Source organism: Fomitopsis serialis (genome assembly GCF_022376445.1).
Source record: "Fomitopsis serialis strain Sig1Antser10 chromosome Unknown B0H18scaffold_269, whole genome shotgun sequence".
Lineage (NCBI taxonomy): Eukaryota > Fungi > Basidiomycota > Agaricomycetes > Polyporales > Fomitopsidaceae > Fomitopsis > Fomitopsis serialis.
The window spans coordinates 21,984-43,309 of record NW_025955229.1 but is presented as its reverse complement, the minus strand read 5'-3'; the positions used below and the strand labels follow the sequence as shown (position 1 = coordinate 43,309).

At 47.0% G+C, this 21,326-nt stretch overlaps 3 protein-coding genes across 3 annotated transcripts; all 3 read left to right on the top strand.

Moving 5' to 3' along the window:
* Nucleotides 1-12,797: 12,797 nt before the first annotated feature.
* Nucleotides 12,798-13,435, top strand: B0H18DRAFT_1127734 (uncharacterized protein; the record flags this gene model as incomplete). The annotated part of the gene is made up of 2 exons (XM_048035298.1): nt 12,798-13,030; nt 13,087-13,435. The coding sequence occupies 2 exons, from the start codon at nt 12,798-12,800 to the stop codon at nt 13,433-13,435; spliced, it is 582 nt and encodes a 193-aa protein (XP_047885259.1).
* Nucleotides 13,436-15,013: 1,578 nt separating this feature from the next.
* B0H18DRAFT_961469 (uncharacterized protein) lies at nt 15,014-16,339 on the top strand (the record flags this gene model as incomplete). Its single annotated transcript, XM_048043056.1, has 6 exons — nt 15,014-15,025; nt 15,275-15,362; nt 15,474-15,503; nt 15,721-15,890; nt 15,960-16,233; nt 16,260-16,339. 6 exons carry the CDS (start codon nt 15,014-15,016, stop codon nt 16,337-16,339), a joined length of 654 nt encoding a protein of 217 aa, XP_047885258.1.
* A 4,137-nt stretch (nt 16,340-20,476) lies between these two features.
* Nucleotides 20,477-20,740, top strand: B0H18DRAFT_828779 (uncharacterized protein; the record flags this gene model as incomplete). Its single annotated transcript, XM_048039373.1, has 1 exon — nt 20,477-20,740. A coding segment is annotated over one exon (264 nt), but the record flags the coding sequence as incomplete, so codon positions are not given.
* Between the last annotated feature and the right edge of the window lie 586 nt (nt 20,741-21,326).

Genomic DNA, 21,326 nt, shown 5'->3' with positions numbered 1-21,326 from the left:
GGTTGCCAGAGAAGGGAGAAAGCTGGAGATGTAGCGTACAAGCCCTAAGAATGCAAGTGCACATCGGAAGCGGAGCGAGGTGTTGGCCAGGAGAGGATTTTGTCGACTTTGGTACCGTCAGCTTCGATGCCGGTGCGAGAGATGTGGTGTCCGAGGAATGTGAGATCCGTGCAGAAGAGGTCAGTTTTCTTGGGAGAGCAGTAGAGTCAATGATTGCGGAGAGCCGTGAGGATGGTTTCAACACTTGCTGGGGAGAGGGCCATAGCTGGCAGTACGATCCCTTTTGTAGGAGATATGTCAATTTATGAACAACTTCATGCTGCCCGCATCAGAAGTCATGCTTGGCAAGACTGCTAGTATATTGTCTATGCATAGAGTACTGACATATCTTCCACATTTTGCACTTCAGAGTAGCCTGCTAATTTATTAGGTTGTTGTAATATGAGGATCACAGCTTGCAATCATGAGCAACAGACATTATGGATCTGTTTCTTACTTGGTAAATTGCCAAGTTGCTTATCAATATGATCTGAATACTAATGAGCAGTGTTACTGGTTTGTATTGATAGTAACATAGAGCAAATAGCTTGGGAATGTTGCAAAGAAGTAAGGAGATCCTCTAGATCAACTAGAACTCAAGGAAGGGGAATCTGGGGGGTTGACTACAGTAACCACTACTCAGTTGGGACTTGCTGTCAGTGCTGTTGTACAAGTATTAGCCCTTGATCTGAGAAATTCTGATACCAAAGGATGTATTACAGTAGATTGTTAACAGTACTTCCCCAAGTACAAACCAATCAACAGTGGAGGATGGAACCAATATACAGAGGAGAAGTATACCAGTAAGGAATTCTGAAAAAGGCCTGTCAAGAATTGATGTGTTATACAAGGAATACAACCAAAGAATGTGCAGTTTGCTCTCACCATAAGTGAACAGTTACCAAACACTGACCAGTAGTACAAAGCCATACTAAGGTATGTTACTGGATTGGAGCTCAGCTCCTGAGTCAATAGTAATGGGCTCATGTAGTACAATGTGAAGCAATGTATCACCATAGTAAGTGCCATCAAGACTGATAGAGTCATGGGCAGGATTGATCACTGATGGATTGAAGGTACACTGGCATAAGAGTACAGAAGCAAGTGGTAGATGAGATAAATGTTTGGACTTGCTCAGAGGGATGCTCCTTTTGTGCATTTATGCACAGCCTTTTAGCTACATAAAATACTTCATAGAATCCTACAAAATAGTAGAAGACTCAGTACACCACTTTCCAAGGCCATTCAAGATGCACAATAAGCTCACAGGCTCATTGTAAGGCAAGGGTAGATGTGCCAATAATTCTCACTGATCATCAAGGATGTGCTCTGTGATTCATGACACACCACTTGCATGTTGTCCTGAAACACTAGCACAGCCTTATGAACACTAGTCACTCATAGATTGCCTGCCAGCTGGGATAATATATCAATAGATAACATAGTCTGAGCTAATAGAACCCCAGTAATATCTTTCACAAGGGGTCTAAGGAGACCACTAGAAACATAGTAATAGTCCAGTCAGAACATACACCAATAGGTGCCACAAAGAATAACAATGTGGGAACAAAAGATCACTGAAATCTGGTCAGAAAGCATTGTGAACCCCAAATGAAGTCCATTAAAAGGATCTAGAATAAAGATAACAAAGCCCAGGAGTGATAACAATTCCTGCTGCCTACCCTATTCAAAGACCATATCTATGGAATTTCTTGTAGAAAAAGGGGTTTCAATGCCTTGTCCCTAACAACAGACTGCATACTAAGACTTGCATATGGGCCTTTCCTGGGTATTCTAGTAATGCCTACTATCAATGGTCATGCTCTCTGATCATAAGTCCAAGGATTTCTATATCTTCAGACATACTCCCAAGATAATCACCAGTGTCATTTTCTGGCTGACTGTTCATTATTTTGTGTGCACATACAATGTATGGTACTATATTTGGATTACACACTATATTTTTCATGTTGACATTCCTTGGGCATGGCAGATACCACCCAGGATCAACTGCCAAATGGTGTACTGGTAGGCACACTGCCACATATCAATGCTGTTCAAATATCACACATGTTCACACCTGGGTCTAAAGTGTTATATTTCCACTTTCCATATAACATGAAAGGACCCAACATGAGTAGCTGATATTTCATCATCACATGTAAAAGGAAACAGCTGCAGAAATGAGAGTACTCCCAAAGTCATATTGTTGACTAGAGATCCATAAAAGGACAGCCATATATTGGCTCAGAAGTCCATTGTAATATGGCCTCTTCACTGTTGCTTAGTAAGCAATGCAAGTCTGCATTATTTCCATGGCAACCATGACTTCTTCTGAGCCCAATCAGGAAGAAATCACAGCATACACTGCAATATGAGTGATAGTAGACATTGCACTAACAGACACCACTGTCAATACATTTTTTCCCATATGAACAAACCAAGAGCTGCCTATTCTATCTTCACATACCAAGGGCCATTGCATGAGAATAGGATGATGGTAGTGCATACAGACATTAGATATGCTCCAGGCAAAAATTATATGAGCAATTAACAACCAAGCATAGCACCATCATACTGTATAATTGGCACTGCTTCATATTGATACAATCAGTCAAAGACATGCTTATACTGGACTGGGACAATAGAGCTGCAGACATCAGGCTGTGAACTCTGCATTAGCACATCTGAGATGTACTGTCATGCATTGGCCTACAACAGTCAGCACAATATGATGTCATGGGATCATCTGATTTTATCTCATTTCCTACCATTTATCTAGCATTGCAGAGACCATCAAAGCATTTGATCACCTATGTGTGGTGTCCCTACTTTATGACATTGCTAGCCTATAGACTTTCTAGCAACAGTAGTAGATGCACAACACAACTTGTACAATGTCTTTCTATCACTTTCTAGGATCAGTACAGTGTCATAAAGCTCTGTGAACCCATAATATTGATAGCTATGCCATTCACATGTGAGACAGAGCCAATATTATGAACATACTCAGCATTAACTGTGGCCTTTGTGCCACAGGTGTTCACCATTTTCTGCATATGCCATTGCCTGCCAAAGGGTTTAGACATGAGCCAATCAATACTTATAGCAAGCAGTACAAGGTGAGTGGAATCATACAGAATATTCCCTTGTTTTATCCGCATTTTCTGAGCCCAGACACAGCAGATAACTCGGACTTTCCATTTTGAGAAGGTCAGGTACCACATATGGCAGGTTTCATTCAGGTCTCATATAGCCACACAATCCATAGGCAGTTGGCAAGCATCACAGGAAACACAAACAAAGTGAAAGAACCAGTGTGTACAGAGGAATATGTATTTTATTTTGCTTTGTGAATGGTGGGTGCCATGTTTATATGAATCCATGGGAAGGCATACTATGTACATCCTCTCTGACATTATATACATGACTGGCAATATTCCCAACTGTTTTTTGGGAGACCATAGCACAGCAAATACAGTGTCACTAATGAGCTTGGGCTTGCTTTCAAACTCAGCCCAATAGCCTGCCTTTGCAGGGCCTATTGAAGAGTTGAACTGAACAGAATAGCCTAGGATCCTGTCTGGAGCTGCCAGTCCCTGAGAATTCCAGGTGATAATGGTGCTTACAAGATGGACCAAGACTCATTGAAAGAGTGGCTTGTATCAGGCTATGCATGGAAAACTCAGCATTATTACATGTTTTCTGCCATATGGCCTCAACAGTCAACCCAATACAAATCCATAGTACTATCTAATTTGTCTCTGATTTTCCTGCTATTTATCCAGTAGAGGCCATGCATGGCTAACTTCCCAAATGGGCAGGGGACTAACCATATATGGCAGTTTTGTATGTTTGATATCCCCCACCTCACAGAATGCATACATGTGGAACTGTCTTGTACAAGCATCATACACACACCAACATTTGCTTATATCCCCAGTATCACTTGCCAAGGTCAGTACTCTGTGAAAAACAACAAGAACACCTAATCTGGGCACCCCTGTCAGTACTCAAGGGGCATTCCATGGAGAAGCAATATTTTAGGATTTTTCCGCATTTAATGGGGTTCCAGTAAGAGCTCAGTTAGTGTGGCTTGAAGCCATCAAAAAACTCGGCATGAAGAGCTGAGACTGAAAGATTACTTTAAAAGGGAACATTTGTCAGCATTTCAGTCAATGGGAGTGGGCTAGCTGGCCGTCCCACAGAATGACGTCACCGGGCTGGCCCGTCTGTGCGTGCTAACACCCGTCTTCCGCTTCGCTGTCAATGCCGTTGTCATTGGCCTGTCAGGCTGTCACTGCCCATCAGTGCCGCTGTTCACAGTGACTGTCACTATTGTGACCTCACTGATGCGCTCGCTGCGCATCACCATATGTACTACATCCCTACCTAATACTCACAATGTTTGTAAATGTATGTACAGAGCATTTAGTACATGGTTGCTAGTGTGGCTCGTCTATGAGTGGGGGTACAAATAAGCCAAAGTAGTAAGTAGTACTGTTACATGCTCTTGTACGGCGCCTATTGAACGGTACCTATAAAGTCTAATTCCACTTCTAGCAATGCCCCTTGTGGTTGATTGGTTAGCAGTGTTGTGCTGCTGTGTCCCGGTCGTGGGTTTAAATCCTAGTGTGCATACATACTTTGTCTACTTTTTTGTGTCTTTCCACTGTGTCCCGCCTAAGTCCCTTGGCGCTCGCAATTGCCTGTTTAGGGCAATGCTGTGTTCTGCACTTTGACACAGCCCGTGCGTCGGCCTTGCCAGTTCAATTGAGTACCCCTCAATGGTGTTTTTGCAAGGACATGCATCATTTATGCACAGGCTAAAGCTCTTATAACATACGGACTGAATAAGTAATGGTTTGTACCCTTAGTCACACAGTCACACACTGCTCACTGCTCAGTCACTATCCATTTTGAGTGACAGCAAGGCTGAGCAGTGTCCACCCTCCTCGCTGCCATATTGCTGCCATAATCTGTCAATCAAAATGTTCCCTGTCTCCTGTCAAACCTTATTTCAATGTCATTCTGTGGGATGGCCGACCATCCATGGGAGTGCTCCAAAATCCCTTTTGAGTGACCAGAGTCGTTGACAGGCCAGAATTCCGGCCTGTCGACGACTCCGCTTTGGCAATGGGCGCTTAGTAAGTGATGTAAGCAGTGTTGTTAGGGTCACCCATGACCCCATTGACCGTTGACCGGGGTCAAAGGCATGACCCCAGTCAGACCCAGGTCATGACCTCGTTGACCGCAGTCAGTCAATGTGTGATGACAGCAAACACGTGAGCTAGATTGCTAGATCGACGCAACACAACGCGCCCACACCCAGACTCAAAGCTACGAAAATCAGTAAAATATTGTTTCCATGGAGCGGATGCTAGATAAAATCCGTAGCTCTGTCTCGATAGTCACACATACTCTGCTAACTGTTTTTGTTGTCTCTGATTTGAAGTGAGCCTCAGCGATGAGCCTATCGTCGCTATTGACCGACAAGCTTAGTCATCAGAAGACAATTCACAGGATTGACCTTGACCGCGGTCAACATGACCTTGGTCAGACCCTGCTTGACCTTGGTCAGACCGCGGTCATGGGTCATAACAACACTGGATGTAAGTGCACACTGTTACTGCAGCAAAACTCACTTGTTTTAGGCTCAGAAAAGTGCATTAAAATCTGGTAATATTCCAGGAGATCTGTTGAACATGCCTGAGCATATTAACAAGTAGAGATGATTGCCCTATATGGTCATTCAGTGCTGGGACACTAACATATGCATGTTATGACAATATTTCTCCATTCATAGCACTGCTGTGTATGTTCCAGCGACATCAATGTGTTGGAAACTATGTACATGGCCATACAAGTCATATGTCATGTGTTTCGAATGCAACAGAACAAATTCATGCTCACAGTGTCACTTCTGTTTTTTATATTAGCATTTTGCTACTCATTCAACTGCTTCTCTCAATTAAACATGAAAGACACTCTGCATGAAGGTAAATTAGGTGAGCTTACTAGATATAAAACAATTGATCATAGTTCAGTCATTGTATCCCAGTCAAATGCCACCAAATCATGTCTACAGAGGTATGTGTGTTTCTCTGTTGTCTGGATTTTGGATATGGGCAAGTCACACTAGTTGTAGCCTCTGGGGGTGCTAAACTGGATTAATATCTTACATACAGCAGGTACTATGGCTGATTCCAATTGCACAGAATATTCCCTGGTTTTATCTGCATTTTCTGAGCCCAGAATGACCAGCTGCATGGAAATTACCATTTGGGGAAGGTTAGCTACCCTTTATGGCAGGTTTCAGATGTCATAAAGACATACAGAATCTATGGGCAGTCTACAGGCTTCAAAAGAGTCACTTTGAGGGTGAAAAGGGATGCATTCATGTGCACAGAGGCATTTGTGTGTTTTTTTATTGTGTGAATTGTGCCATAATCACTGAAGGTAATGGGCAAGTCACAGCAGCTATATACTCTATGACATTATACCTATCTTGTAGAATATTTGGGGGATTTTACGCATTTTATTGAGGTCACAGTGCAGGAGATACAGTGCCACTAATGAGCCTGTGGCTGGAATTCAAACTCAGCCCAAAACCTCGGCAGCCTGCCTGATTAGGGCAGAAAAGGGGCTGTAGCACCAATCAGAGCAGCTCGGCATCTCTCTCATGCCGTTCGGAGGTGCAACCGTGCCCAATTTCCGCACGGATGCACCTCCAAACGGCATGTGGGCGCTTCATTGGCGCTTAGTAAGCGATGTAAGTGCGGACTATTACTGTGCTTATATGGGCTTATTTAGACCCAGGAAAAAGCGGAAAAATCAGAGAATATTGGAGATGGACCAGGGAATGTGATTGAAGCTGTCTATGCCATAATTTTGACATCAGATAACATAGCATTCCCAATAACCTGGTAGGATTGTTGCTGTTACCTCAGTGAGTTTATTCATATAGGCCTGCTACACCACTCTAGGAGCTACTCATGTAGTGGACATCCCCATAAGATGATAGTGTAAGTACAGATGCATATATGTATACCTAGTCTGTGTCTATGTGCAACAGAAAGCCAGTGGCTGGATAATTACCATATGGAGTATGTGACCTTCCCAAAGAAGAATCCAACACAAACAGGGGCATGCAGGGCTCAGAAAAATGCAGAAAATCTATGAAATATAAAGACACATCAGATACAAGTGTATGATTGCTCTGAGCTGCAATGGTTGCTATCACATTGTATACAAAAGCCATACTATGGCAATAGATGCTCAGATTACCCATTGTAGTCCTTATTACCAATATTATAGAAGCTACTGAACAGCCCACAGTGTCCAAACCACACATATACATTACAGTGTACACATGAGTCATAAACAGGCACTTTAAATCTGCAAAGGCACATGTGCATTTTTTATTTTGCATTTCCTGGGTTAGCCAGCCACTGTATACACTAAATAGAATTTCTGTATACTCTCTGAATGAAGGGCTATCAGATGAGCATACTATGTGGACTATGATTTGTTACTAACTGTGACTACAAGTGGTCTCCAATGTGTGAGTGCTTGCAGCAGTGAGCTGCCAGGCTGCTAGTCACATGATATGTTCACCAGTTTCCTTATTGGGGGAACTGCTAAGGTGTTTCATGGGCCTCATATGCATAACAGAGCACTTAGCCACTGCATTTGTTTGTATCTGTTGGTCCAAGTTGCGTCGTCTGGGAGTCTGAAATTTCAGACTCAGATAAGCAACCCATACTAACAGTTACTTATCTCTGCTTATCGGGGTGGCTGCAAGTCACGTGCACTGTGGGAACAAACTGCCATTCCGGAGGAATCACTAAGGCGTTTCATGGTGGTCCATCATAAGAACGATACCTTCGTACCTCAGGGATCGTAATTTCCTGGCCTGCTGAGACCGCTGCAACAAACTCTGCCTCCGTCGTAGAGAGCGCCACAATGGTCTGAAGACGACTGGACCACGAAATCGCACCTGTACCCATTTCAACGACATATCCAGAGGTGGATCGACCGGTGTCAGGGCAGCCAGCGTGGTCAGCGTCGGTGTAGGAGGCAAAAATCTCGGAATCGGACGAAGGGGAGTAGGTGAGCTTGTAGTTGAGGGTGCCCTTGATGTATCAGAAGAGGTGCTTGACTGCTTTCCAGTGCGTCATGCCAGGGTTCTTTGTAAAACACACCAGGTTGCCCACAGTGTGTGCGATGTCTGGACGAGTTGCCTCAGCAAGGTAGAAAAGCGAACCCACAGCCCATCATATGGGATGTTCTGCATCTCCCTGACCTCGGACGACGTCTTGGGAGCCATGTCTGCCCTGAGACGAAGGCCAGGCTCCATCGGGGTGCCCACAGGGTTGCAGTTTGCGAAGCCATAGCGCTCCAGGACGTCGAGAGCGTACTGCTGCTGCAAAATTGAAAGTGAATGCTTCGCTCTATCGCGCTCAATCTTGACTCCTAGGAGCCAGGACATCGACCCAAGGTCCCTGAGCTTGAGGTGCGTACAAAGGTCGTCCTTGATGCGCTGAATCACGGTTTTCGACTTCGCTGCAATGGTCAAAGACAGGGATGATGATGCGCGGAGTATCTCGAAGGTAGACCCAGACACTGTGCTCACAGATCAGCCACGAAAATCCGAGTTCTATGAGTACCTCGTGCAGCTTCTCATGCCAGCATCATTCAGCCTGCTTCAGACTGTAGAGGGCCTTCAGAAGACGCCACACCCAATTCGGAGTTTTCTGCTCAAAGCCCTCTGGCTGCGGCATGTACACCTCCTCCTTCAGCTCGCCGTTTAGATAGGCTGAGGAGATGTACACAGACTCGAGCTCGAGGTCATCCAGGGCTGCAAGCACAAGAATGGCTCGAATCTACGCCCACTTCGGCGTAGGAACAAAGGTTTTGTTGTAGTTGAAGCCAGGACGCTGGGAGAAGCCTTTGGCGACGAGGCGGCCCTTGTACCGCTCAATTGAGCCGTCAGCATTGCGCTTGACGCGGGAAACCCACCGGGAACCAATGGCTTTGCGTCCGGGAGGCAGCTGAACAAGCTCAAAGGTCCCATTTTCAACGAGGGACTGGATTTCGTCCTGAGCAGTCTTGAGCGACTTCTCTTGCTCATCCTTTCGTCCTGAGCAGCCTTGAGCCACTTCTCTTGCTCGTCTTGGGGTCGCTTCATCGTGTCTGCAAAGGTCCTAGGTTTGCTGAAGCGCTCCTGGTCCGCCTTGAACGTATTCTGGGACACAGACTCAAACACAAAATCAAGGGCTTCGTCATAGGACAAGAAATCCTCGCTTTCAGCAGAGTACACGTGCTGAACGCCTGCAATCATTGCGTCCAGCAAGCAGCCAAAGGTGTCCTCATGTCCATCTCCACACAAGAAATCGAGTTTGTCGTCGCTGGAGGTAGGAGAGGGTAGATAAACAGGCTCAGGAAGCAGAGCAGGTGCAGCAGGTGGATTCAGTGGTGCTTCAATGAGAGGATCAGGTGACGGAGAGTTGCGCTGAGGTGTTTCGTCCCATTGGCCAGGCTTGGGCGTCGAGGCAGGCCTGTATCCATCATAGTTGTCAAGTCGCGGACATCCTGGGGCGCAGAGAGCGGATTTTGCGGTGGAGGTGCAGGAGGTGCAGGATCATCAGAGTGGTCTCCCCCCTGATCATGCAGCTCTGGCGCATCAGGGACGTCTCCAGCGGGTTCACCGTCGCCGTCAGTGGGTCCTGGGATGTCGACATCGTCGAAAGGGAGGGCGAAGACATTTATGAAGGGTGAATTTCCAGGGAAACAGTGTTTGTCAAAGACAGCATGCGACGAAATGATGAATTTCTTCGCAGCAGGGTCCCAGAATCGCCAGGCCTTGGTGCCCTCAGGATAGCCCACAAAAATGCACTTTCTCGTGTGCGGCTGCATCGCCTTGCGGTCCCTCTTTTGTACCAACACATAGGCAAAGCAGCCAAAAATGCGGAAGTGGGAGACATCTGGCTTGCGCCCATCACCTTTCCAGGCAGCCCTGGGCACAGCACCTCGCAGGGACGACGTAGGCATGCGGTTCCTCGTGTGGACGAAGGTAGAGACAGCATGGCTCCAAAACAACGGAGGGAGCTTCGACTGAGCAAGGAGGGCAGTTCCACCCACAGCAATTGTCCTATTAGCTTGCTCTGCAACGCAATTCTGGTGGGGTTCGTCTGGTTCAGTGTGCTGACACTGGATGCCATGCTGAGCGCGAAAATCGACGAACTGCTTGCCCATGTACTCCACACCCTTGTCATTGTGTGTAGCCTTCAGGACGAGGCCTAGGGCGTTTTCGGCGTACGCCTTGATCGCCTGGAACACAGAGAACACGTCGCTTTTGCACTTCAGGAACGCCACAACCCAAAACCTTGAAGAGTCGCAGATAAATGTCATCCAATAAATGTGCCCCTCCGGCGTAGGCGTCGGGAGAGGCCCTTGAGGTTGGTGTGGACGAGGGTGATGCAGACAAAGTTTCTGGACGCAAAACGAGGGATACAGTGTTGATGCAGCTTAACAGCTAGGCAAGGCTTGCAGATGGGATCAGGTGTACACTTTGAACGGATGGTGAGGCTGGAAACGAGCTCCTTCGAGTGCGCCATTCGGAGGTCGTCGAGATTGACGTGCGAGCAACACTGGTGCCAAAGCGCGAGGTCCAGATCGCAAGTCGTCGAAGCGGACAACGCAGTCTTCATTTGAGACACAGTCTGGCCTAGCAGGTAGCCGACGTTGTGCTCGTTAACTCGCGCCTCAAAGCGGAGTTCTCCCTCCTGGTAGAAAAACGTGTTCGCAGCCTGCAGCTCGACGACGTAGCCCTTCTCACGTGTGAGGTGAAAAACGGACAATAAATTGCTGGCAAGCGCAGGGACATGAAGGACGTCGTGCAGTACAACAGCTGGCGGTAAAACTCCATCCCTCTCCGCAGGTTGAAAGACCACAGACCCTAGTCCAGCCGAATAGACGATGTGCGAGTTGGCGAGGCGAATGGGGATGGAATGGGGAGAGTAGGAGCGAAACCAATGGCGGTGAGGCGTCATGTGTGCAGAAGCACCTGTGTCGGTGTTCCAGTTAGCTGCTGCAGGCGTAGAAAGCCAGGAGGCGCAATCCGAGGTGGATAGGAGGGCAGAGGCGCAACCAGCACTCACAGTGGCCGCTCCAGCGGACTCCTGGGATGCATCCTGCGCATCCTGGACGGTTTTTGATGCTTCATTCGCCTCCCTCATCTTGTCCTTCCCCTTTCCAGAGCGAAACTGCGTGCGCTGGGACACCTTCTCCTTCGCTTTGACACTAGCATCACATTTGGAGAAGCACTGCTCCTCGGAGTGGCCAGAGCGAGCACAGAAAGCACAGATGATGGCGGCAGCAACCTGGGAGAGGACAGGGATCGTCGATAACGCACCAGGCTGATTTTCTAGGGCGACAAATGTGTCCTGGAGCTTCTCAAGCGTGAGGGCGTCGTCCAGCAAGAGGGTCTGGCGAAGAGAGGCGAATTCAGCGGGCAGGGCGCGGATTAAAGCCATCAGAACGAGCTCATCGTCGAGTTTAGCGATGTCGAAGTCCTGGGGACGAAGGGCTTTCATATCGGACTTGAGCTGCGAAGCTCGCGTCGAAAGCGTCGACAGGGACTCGTCCTCGGCCTTGGAGAGGCTCAGGAGCGCGTTGTAGGTGTTAAAACACGTACCAGGTCGTTTCTGCATGTGCACAGACTCCAGCTTCAACCACATCGCCTCAGGGTCATCCCTAATCGCCTCCAGATGCGTCTGCTGCTCCCTCTCCACACACCCCCAGATCTCCCCAGCTGCCAGGTCCCTCCTGTTCTCGAAATCGCGCATATCTCGGTGTTCTGAGGCGTCCAGGGGCTGGGTAAACGAAGGCCTGGCTGGTCTCTGAGCCCTTCACAATGCGAAGAGCTGCAAGAGTGCGAAGTCTGGCCTCCATGTCAAGCCTCCATTGCTGGTAGTTGCGATTGGTGTCACCAGCTTGGGAAGGAAGCAGGGGACGGCGCCATGATGACGACTTGAAGGGCGACGTGCGGATGGATGGACCGAGCGAAGAACGGGGTAAAACGGCGGGCGCAGAGACGAGCAAGATATCGACCAAAGATCAAATAGGGGTGAAGACAGGGGCTTAAAAGCGCAGGAAGGCTGAGAGAGCGAAGGGGGACACCTTGGGAGGGCCACAGAGTGTTTGAATAGGCGGATATGGACGTCTGGAGGCCTTCAGAGCATGGGGCTCATAACCTGTTGACTGCAGTGCGCCTCAGAGCGATTCCAAAGGCCTAAGTCGAGCTCTGTAAAGTCTTTTTATTCAAGAAAGCGAAGATACACACCTAAGTCGAGCTCTTAAAGTCGTAGGGACTTAGAACTCGACGAGGCGGACTGTCTACGGTGTGCGTTACGTAAGGTGACCATAACTGTACAGTAGAAACAGCCACAAAGTCGAAATCAACGAAGCAGTGAAAAAACCGGATGAGTGCAGGGGTTCAAATCCCTGAAGATGCAAACATTATAGAAAATGGTAGACTGAAGGGAATGACGTGGAAAAGTACAGTATGCACAGTATAGTGATGGCGTCCATGTAGAATAAGAAAGAACACACCACTATGCGTTCCACGACTTGGACAGGGCAATGGAGCTCAGAATAATCCGCAGAAATGCGAAATAAATTCCGAGTTCAACACATCATGTGTTGTCTCAACACATACTTATCTAATCATTGTGTAGTGGTTCACGATTGTCCTCATGGAGCACTTCAAGAAGCTCTGCCATGTTATACGCCTCCACTACATGTTGATCCTTGCCTGTGGTGCCATTGTCAACAAGAATGAGTCTCTCGAGGCACTCAGGGAACAGCTGTTACTGTACAAGGTCCCCTTCATGTTGGGGTTCATGACTGCCACTCTGAATGTGCACCTCTGCTCTGATTTTGTCGGTCACTTTGCAACCCGCGTCATCATTGAGCTAGCTGTCCCAAAGTGGATACAATGTCCAAGATGCTAGGCATGTCCTTCACCCTTCATCGTCACAGCAGCATTGTCATGTTCCGCTATGAAAGCTTGATGAGCGATAGACGTGTGGATGTCGAGAAGTACGTCTGGCACCATCCCAAACTTGCACCTGCTGGCCATCCACTCCTGTACCAGTGCCCTATCTGCAAAGCTCTGTGCTATTTGGAGAGCAGGACGGGCCATAACAAGAGACATCTTGCAGGCTACCAGTGCATCAACAAGATGTGCACCTATCGGTGCCTCTGGGAGGTCTCATATGACCCAACGAAGCTGGATAAGGAGCATGGGAAGTGGTTCCGGGAATTGCATGAAGGTGAAGAGGTGGCTGATGATGAGGATGAGGATGAGGAGGATGTGTACTACCAATTGTAGGTGCTGGGGACTCAACTCCTCTTTGTTCTGTGGATTCAACTCCACACATATGATGTAATGTGATCTCGCCAACTATATGTAATGACCAGCAATGATGGATTGACAACTATTGTGTGACTTAAGACCCATTGTCCTCATCAATCCGCATGCGCTTCACTTCATCCCGTGTCTCCTCGACATCACTGTCATCATCATCATACCCAACAACTCGCTTGACCTTGCGGGTGGGAGATGTCTTCTGCAATGCCAGTTGAATATGTTCTTGATTCAATTGTTGGTATGTGCCGTTCAATACCACAATGTACATGAGTCACGTTCTCAATGCTGCGGTCAAGTACACAAATAGAACAAAGCTTGCATATCAGTTTGTACTTGTCTTTGCCCCGTGGTACAGTCACAAAGGATGACTGCACTTCAACCATCTGCCCAACACTGACTGAGGTCAGATGTGATGTCTTGAAGTGGTATTTGCTATGGGTATATGTGAGTTTATTGCACAGACAGATATATAACTAGGCTATGACTAGTATGACTTGTCCATAGTCAAAATTCAGACAACAGAGAAACACATATCTCTGTAGACAGGATTTGGGGGCATTTGACTGGGATACACTGACTGAGCTCCAACCAACTGTTATAGATATCATAAGCTCATCTCATAGCACTTCATTCATAGTGTCTATCATAGTTTCTTGAGAAATAGTGGTTGAATGAGTAGCAAAATGCTAATATAAAAACAGAAGTGACTCTGTGAATATGAATGTGTTCTGTTGCATCTAAAACTCATGATAGATGTCCTCTATGGCCAAGTGAATAGTTTCCAACACATTGATGTCTCTGCAACATGCACAGCAGTGCTACAAATGGAGAAATATTGTCATAGCAAGCATGTCTTGATGTCCCAGCACTAAATAACTATACAGGACAATCCTCTCTACTTGTGGATATGCTCCGAAATGCTCCACAGATCTCCTGGAATATTATCCGATTTTACTGCACTTTTCTGGGCCAAAAACAACTCAGAATTGCTGCAGTAAAGGGTGCACTTACATCGCTTACTAAGCGCTCAGTTAAGCGCCTGTTGCCGAAGCGGAGTCGTCAACACACCGGAATTTGGATAGTCGGCCGTCACACAAAGTGACATAGTTGACAGGTGATGGGAAGCACCGGTCCACTGCTATTCCGCTGATGAGGCAGGTACAGCATTGACAGAGATCCCCCCAAAGCTGCTGCTGACAGCTTCGTGAACCATGCGAATTGCAGAGGGTGTGGGAATCCTGTCAAAGGGGCGCACCGTGAGCCCAACATCACCGTAAATGGACAACGGGATATGGGCATGTCTACGTTGTTCCGCTGGGCAGTGTGCCATATGCGGCTGTTGCATTTTGGCAGCTCATGTGCTCCAGTTCATCCATGAGCAGTCCAATACTACTGTTTCCACTGACTGACTTCAATCTTAGGTTCTTCTGTGTTTGACTTTACTGGACGGAGCTGCCAACAAACCCAATGAAGTCAACAAAAGAGTAGGTCTGCTCAGAGCCGGAGGATCTGCGCTCCAAGGAGTTTGATGCAACCAACATGCAGGAAGGAGTAAGTTCCACTTGAGTTGTGGTTCCACTTGAGTTGTGGTTCCACTTGAGTTGTGCTTCTGTTGTTGTCGTGTCTTATATTGATCTTTCATTGCCTTTGTGAGCGGAAGACGAACACTTCTGTACGAGCTACAATGACCCGACATTCTTCGGGAATCCTTCTCACTCAAGGTAAGTCAGTAACAACCATCAGTCGCCGCATTTCTTGATGTCCGTCAGATGATCAGCATCCTTCTGTGTACTGTTGCAGCACATGCCTGCCTCCAAGCTGGCATCCGGAAGTGTCATAGGAAGCAGGCCAACTCAGCAAAGAACTATCCAGACTGGCCAGCACGAAGGTTCATGATGACCATCTAATCCACTCACAACATGCACAATATTCACAGGTAGGTAGTGACACTCCAAGGTTAATTGAGTGATGGATATTCCTGAGACCGATTATTTGATAGTTTCCGATGTTCTAATTGTGACATGCATATGTGAGTGACTAACAGCCAAGAAAGATTAGGACTGTCCGGAGGTAAAATGGTACACCTCAGGTCCTTACTCTGAATTTCAGGGTTTCTTAGTAGTCTGTGCTGAACCCCCCTTGTTACGAGTTCCTCACCACCATGAAGAAGCTCTTTCATCTATGTGACAATGAGCCTCAGGCTCTTCTATCATCCTCCTGACAAGGTATGCTGCATATATACATAGCCTCTCAGGCAATGTCCATGACCGTGACCTCCTATCCTATTGTCATTGTACCCATGTGCCGCTTCCAGACAACAGCTTGCATTGGTGAATCTAAGCTGATCCGAGTCAGTGGTATGAGTCGACCGCAAAGAACTGGGCTTGAGTGGGATGGACGACGGCTCAGCACCAAGGTTAGTGAATGATTTGTATTGTACTTTGTGAGGTGCTCATGGAGACACAGTGTAACATTGACAATCCAGGTCTTTCCGGGGCTGAACAAGGCAAAATCTCGTGTATTAACAGTGTACGACTATTTCTACACCATCACAAACGAGTTCATCCGGGCAGATACACCCGTGCAAGACTTCCCTCTCCCTCTCTGCCAGATCCCTCTCTATAGAGAGTCCCTCATCAAAGACATGGATCTCACAGGGAGCTACGTGCGAGGCGAGCGGCCCATTGTACCTTTGTGCTCCATGAAGGTGGGATTTGTCGACTTGCTGTTCCTACAGCCTGTGGGTTTGCAGAAACCTTGTCAGTACCTATGTGTGAACTGGAAGGTCGTCCACCATCCCCATCCTTCGAAGGTGAAGATGGCTGCACCGTGATAACGGTGGAGGAAGGACTGGAGGAACACTAGGGAAGGAGCATAGGATTTCAGCGTGCATCTTCCATTTCCTGGATAGTATCCACTGTTTCATTTGCATTCCTCTCCCACATCAGTGCAAGGGATCGTACTGCCAGCTATGGCCCTCTCCACAGCAAGTCTATCTGTCTTGAGGTCAGTGCCTTATTCAGCCATTCTGCCAACTCTGGCTTGGCTTCATCTGGGAATGGCCAGAAAGGGTTCACGGTATGGTTATGTGCATATCTGTCCTTGTCAGAAGCGTTGAAGGTATTCAAAAGCTTCTCATCCTCATACCAGTAACCAAAGTGTGGATGGAGAGTGTGGATGTTGAGCTCAAATTTATTCTGCATTTCTGCAGAGTATTCTGAGCTCCATCTGCCCTGTCCAAGTCGTGGAATGTGTCCTAGTGTGTTCTATTTTATTCTACATTACCATCACTATGCCATGCATACCCTATTTTGTCCGACATCATTCCCTTCTGTCTACCTTTTTCTATGAAGTTTGTAACTTCAGGGATTTGAACCCCTGCACACATCCGCTTTTTCTCACTCCTTTGTTGATTTCGACTTTGTGGCTGCTTCTACTGTATAGATGTGGCTTTGTTAAGTAATGCACACCGCAGACGGTCCGGACCGCCTTGTTGAGCTCTAAGTCCCTAAAATTTTATAGAGCCTGACTTAGGTGTGTATTTTTGCTTCTTCGAATAAAGACTTTGCAGAGCTCAACTTAGGCCTTTGGAATTTGCTCTGAGGTGCACTGCAGGCAACAGGTCACACTGTCAACTGAGTTGCTCCACTACTGCCTACTCTAAAATGATGGAACAAATGAGAGCAAACAATGAGTGGGTGGAATAGCATAAGGTCATCACTGTGCATCTTATTGCTCACCTCATTTTCCCCCTGCCCCACTTCCAGACTATCATGCATTCCTGCAGAGCTGGTTCTGCTCCATATCACTTTCATAATATGTCAGTAATGCTCTGTATAGATGCACAGATGGTGCTAATTCACCTTCATAAACCACCCTCACCCAACTCACCAGATTGTGAAGCAACAGCTCCTCTATCCAAAACTTACACACCCACAAAACAACCTCAACAAGAATGCCATGCTCGAACCTTTTGGATGAGGTGACTGCTTTCAAGGAGTAGCTCACAAGCCTGACAGGTATGTACTATGTGCTGAGTCCTTTGTGTTGAGCCTTGTCAGCTCTAGGCTGCACCATATAAATAAAATACTCACAGTACTTGCTGATGCACAAGTGGGCTGAGTGTGTGGCTGCTGAAATCCAGAATGAGGCACTTGAGTACTGCTCATGCTGCAGCTGAGCATGACGTGGCCCCTGTGGCACCTCTGCTGTGAGCAAGGCGCACCACTTTGGGTGATGAGATGATTGATTGCAAAGTCAAGAGGCACTGGAGGTCTGGGTACAGTCTGTACAGGCCTGGCCCACAAGAAGTTGCTGTATCTCGCCATCATGGTAAGCAGCATATTCCTTGCAAACACAAGGGTCTGATGCATCTGAAGTGTACCATACAAGACCCGGTGCATTTCTCAATGATTGACTGGGCCAGGGATTATTATTAGCATCAAACATGGGCATGCTTGGCAAGCTGTTCCATGCAGTGAGTACCCTCTCAATGAAAGCTTGAGATGAATGCATGCAGACAATACAACTGGGATCATATTGCCATGCATGGCCCACTCCCCAGCAAATGCAATAGTTACCACTCATAAATTCATTTATTGTCTTTGTCACCCAAGTATTGTGCTGAATCATCATCAATCTCTCCATGGGTCAAAAGAAGGACAGTTGGTGTGAGCCAGTGCTAAGTTGCACACAGGTGGCACCAAGCCCTGCTGCATTTGAGCTGTGGTCAGAAGTTCTGTGTACCATGACTACTTGTTGGGTGCACCTCAGAGTGTTTCCAACAGCCTAATTTGAGCTCTGTAAAGTCTTAGGGACTTAGAGCTTGACGAGAGTCGGACTGCCTACAGTATGCATTACTTAATACAGCCACATCTGTACAGTAGAAGCAGCCACAAAGTCGAAATCAACAAAGGAATGAGAAACAGCGGATGAGTACAGGGGTTCAAATCCCTGAAGTTGGGAACATTATTGAGAATGGTAGACTGAAGGGAATGATGTCGGAAGAAATACAGTAGGCACGGTATAGTGATGGTGTCCATGTAGAATAAAGAAGAACACACCAGGACACATTCCGTGACTTGGACAGGGCAATGGAGCTCAGAATTATCCGCAGAAATGCAGAATAAATTCGAGCTCAACAGATGTTCATCAGAGACATGACAAGCTGCAGCATGACCACAATCCTGATGATGGTCAGCCAGTCTGTCAATCAGAGTGTATGTGGTGTGCGACCTACCTCTTGCCCTCACCAATTGAGTATCCCTTCAGCACATTGATATGCAACTCAATATTCCACTTGCTGGGGAGAGGGCCATAGCTGGCAGTACGATCCCTTTTGTTGGATACATGTCAGTTTGTGAGTAAAACATTTTGACTACATCAGAAGTTAAGCTCAGAAAGACTGCTAATATATTGCCTGCATAGAGTACTGACATATCTTCCACATTTTGCACCACCTAGCTGCCATCTCATGGCATAAGCATTCAGAGTAGCCTGCTAATTTATTATGTTGTTCTAATTTGAGGAGCATAGTTTGCAATTATGAGCAACATCCCAATTGAGTAAGTATTTACATATTGATATGAGACTCTCCATTGAGAACACAGACATTATGGATCTATTTCTTACTTGATGAATTACCAATATTACCAAAATACTAAGGAACAGTGTTACTGGTTTGTGTTGATATCAACAAAGAGAAAATAGCTTGGAAATGTTGCAAAGAAGTATGCCTCTAGATCAACTAGAACTCAAGGAAGGGGAATCTGGGAGGTTGACTACAGTAACAACTACTCAGCTGGGACTTGCTGTTGTGCAAGTATTAGCCCTTGATCAGAGAGAACTTCTGATACAGAAGGATGTCTTTCAATAGATTGTTAACAGTACTTCCCCAAGTACAAACCAATCAACAGTAGACAGAGAAGTATACCAGTAAGGAATTCTGAAAAAGGCCCTTCAAGAATTGTCATGTTATACAAGGAATACAACCAAAGACTGTCCAGTTTGCTCTCACCATTTGTACACTGAAGTGAACAGTTACCAGGCACTGACCAGTAGTACAAAGCCATACTAAGGTATGTTACTGGATTGGAGCTCAGCCAACAGTAATGGGCTAATGTATGATATCAAGACTGATAGAGTCATGGGAAGTATTGATCACTGATGTCAGGGACTATTGAAGGTACAGAGGAGTACAGCAGCAAGTAGATGAGATAAATGTTTGGACTTGCTCTTAAGGATGCTCCTTTTGAGCATTTCTGAACTGCACTCCCTCTTAGCTACATAAAATACTTCATAGAATCCAAATAGTGGAAGACTCAGTACACCACTTTCCCAGGCCATCCAAGATGCACAATAAGGCGAAAAAAGTAGGAAAAAAGCAAGGCAAGGGTATGTGTGTTAATGATTGCCACTGATCATCAAGCATGTGCTCTGTGAAACATGAGGGACCACATGGATGATAACCTGAAACACTAGTGTAGCCCTATGAAAACTCAGAAATAGTGTACAGCTGGATGAGCCACTCATAGATTGCCTGCCACCTGGAATATTATCATCAATATTCTGAGCTAATAATCACCCAGTAACAGCTCACAAAGCATCTGGTCACAAGGGATCTAAGGAAAGTACTGGAAACCTGGTAATAGGCCAGTCAGTACATACACAATGAAGTGCTACACAGCATGACAATGTGAGGAACAAAAGATCACCTGAATGTGGTGAGAAGGCATTAGGGTGTTTCACGTAGCGGGTTCCAGCCCGGTTTTTACGTCGATCTTGATTCGGATTTCCGCCAATTTCTTGAACGAGATCCTGGGATGGTTTCTGGAGTGCAGGAGCAGCTCGGACGCTGCTCCTGCACCGTTTCTGGTTGTTTTCTGGTGCCCGTTTCTGGACCATGTTGAGTAATCAATTACATAATCGGATTAGGTAATCTGTGCGGACGACCGCGCCCATGCTCGTCCGGGGGTCGTCGTCCGTCTCCCTCTGTAGCTCAGCATGCCACGGAAAGCAAAGCCCAAGGAGCCCAATCCTACGCCTTCTCAGCCTCCGAAGCGCACGAAGGAGAAGGACATATCATGGGACAAGAATCCGGCTTGGATCCACACAGCCATCTCCTTCCTCACGCAAAATCCAGAGCTTCGCATCAAGCTCTTCAGCGACTCGACTCAGAAAGCTACGAAGGACGGTCGGAAGAAGATACAGGGTCATGTAGCCAAGATCAACTGGTGGGCCAAGGTAGCCGAAGACATCTATGCAAGGCACTGGTGCGAGGATCCAGTATTCGAGACCGAGTGGACCGCAAATGCGGCTCGTTTCCATAAGTCTACACAGCAGGCCTTTCAAAGGCACGGTGCGCCGTGATCATGGCATTATTATGATGTCTAACTGTTATTGATATAGGCTAAAGCGGACATATACAAGCTACAGACGAGATCTTTTGGATACAGGGGGTGGGGTTAAACCCGAGGAGGAAGTTAGTAATATTGAAGGTGTGTGCAATTGACACTTTGATAGCTACGAAGCAGTGAAAGCGGTGTATCATCAGAGAGAATTCGCTCTGAATGGGAGTTCTACGACGACCTTCATGCGATGTGGTGTGAGCTACCGAATTACAACCCAGTCGGTGTAAGTGCCTCCGACCCGGGCAAGGATCACTCGGCGGCGGCGGCGGCGCTGTTCAAACAAGTGCGCGAGGACAATAGCCATTCAGACGACGAGTCTGTGGTGATGTTCACAGATGGTACACCTGTGATTCTAGGTGAATCTGCCCCCCCGGATGCTCCAAGCACTCCTCGGAGTGAGCCGATTGAGCTCGATGATGATGATGTACCACCCGTACGTGGTC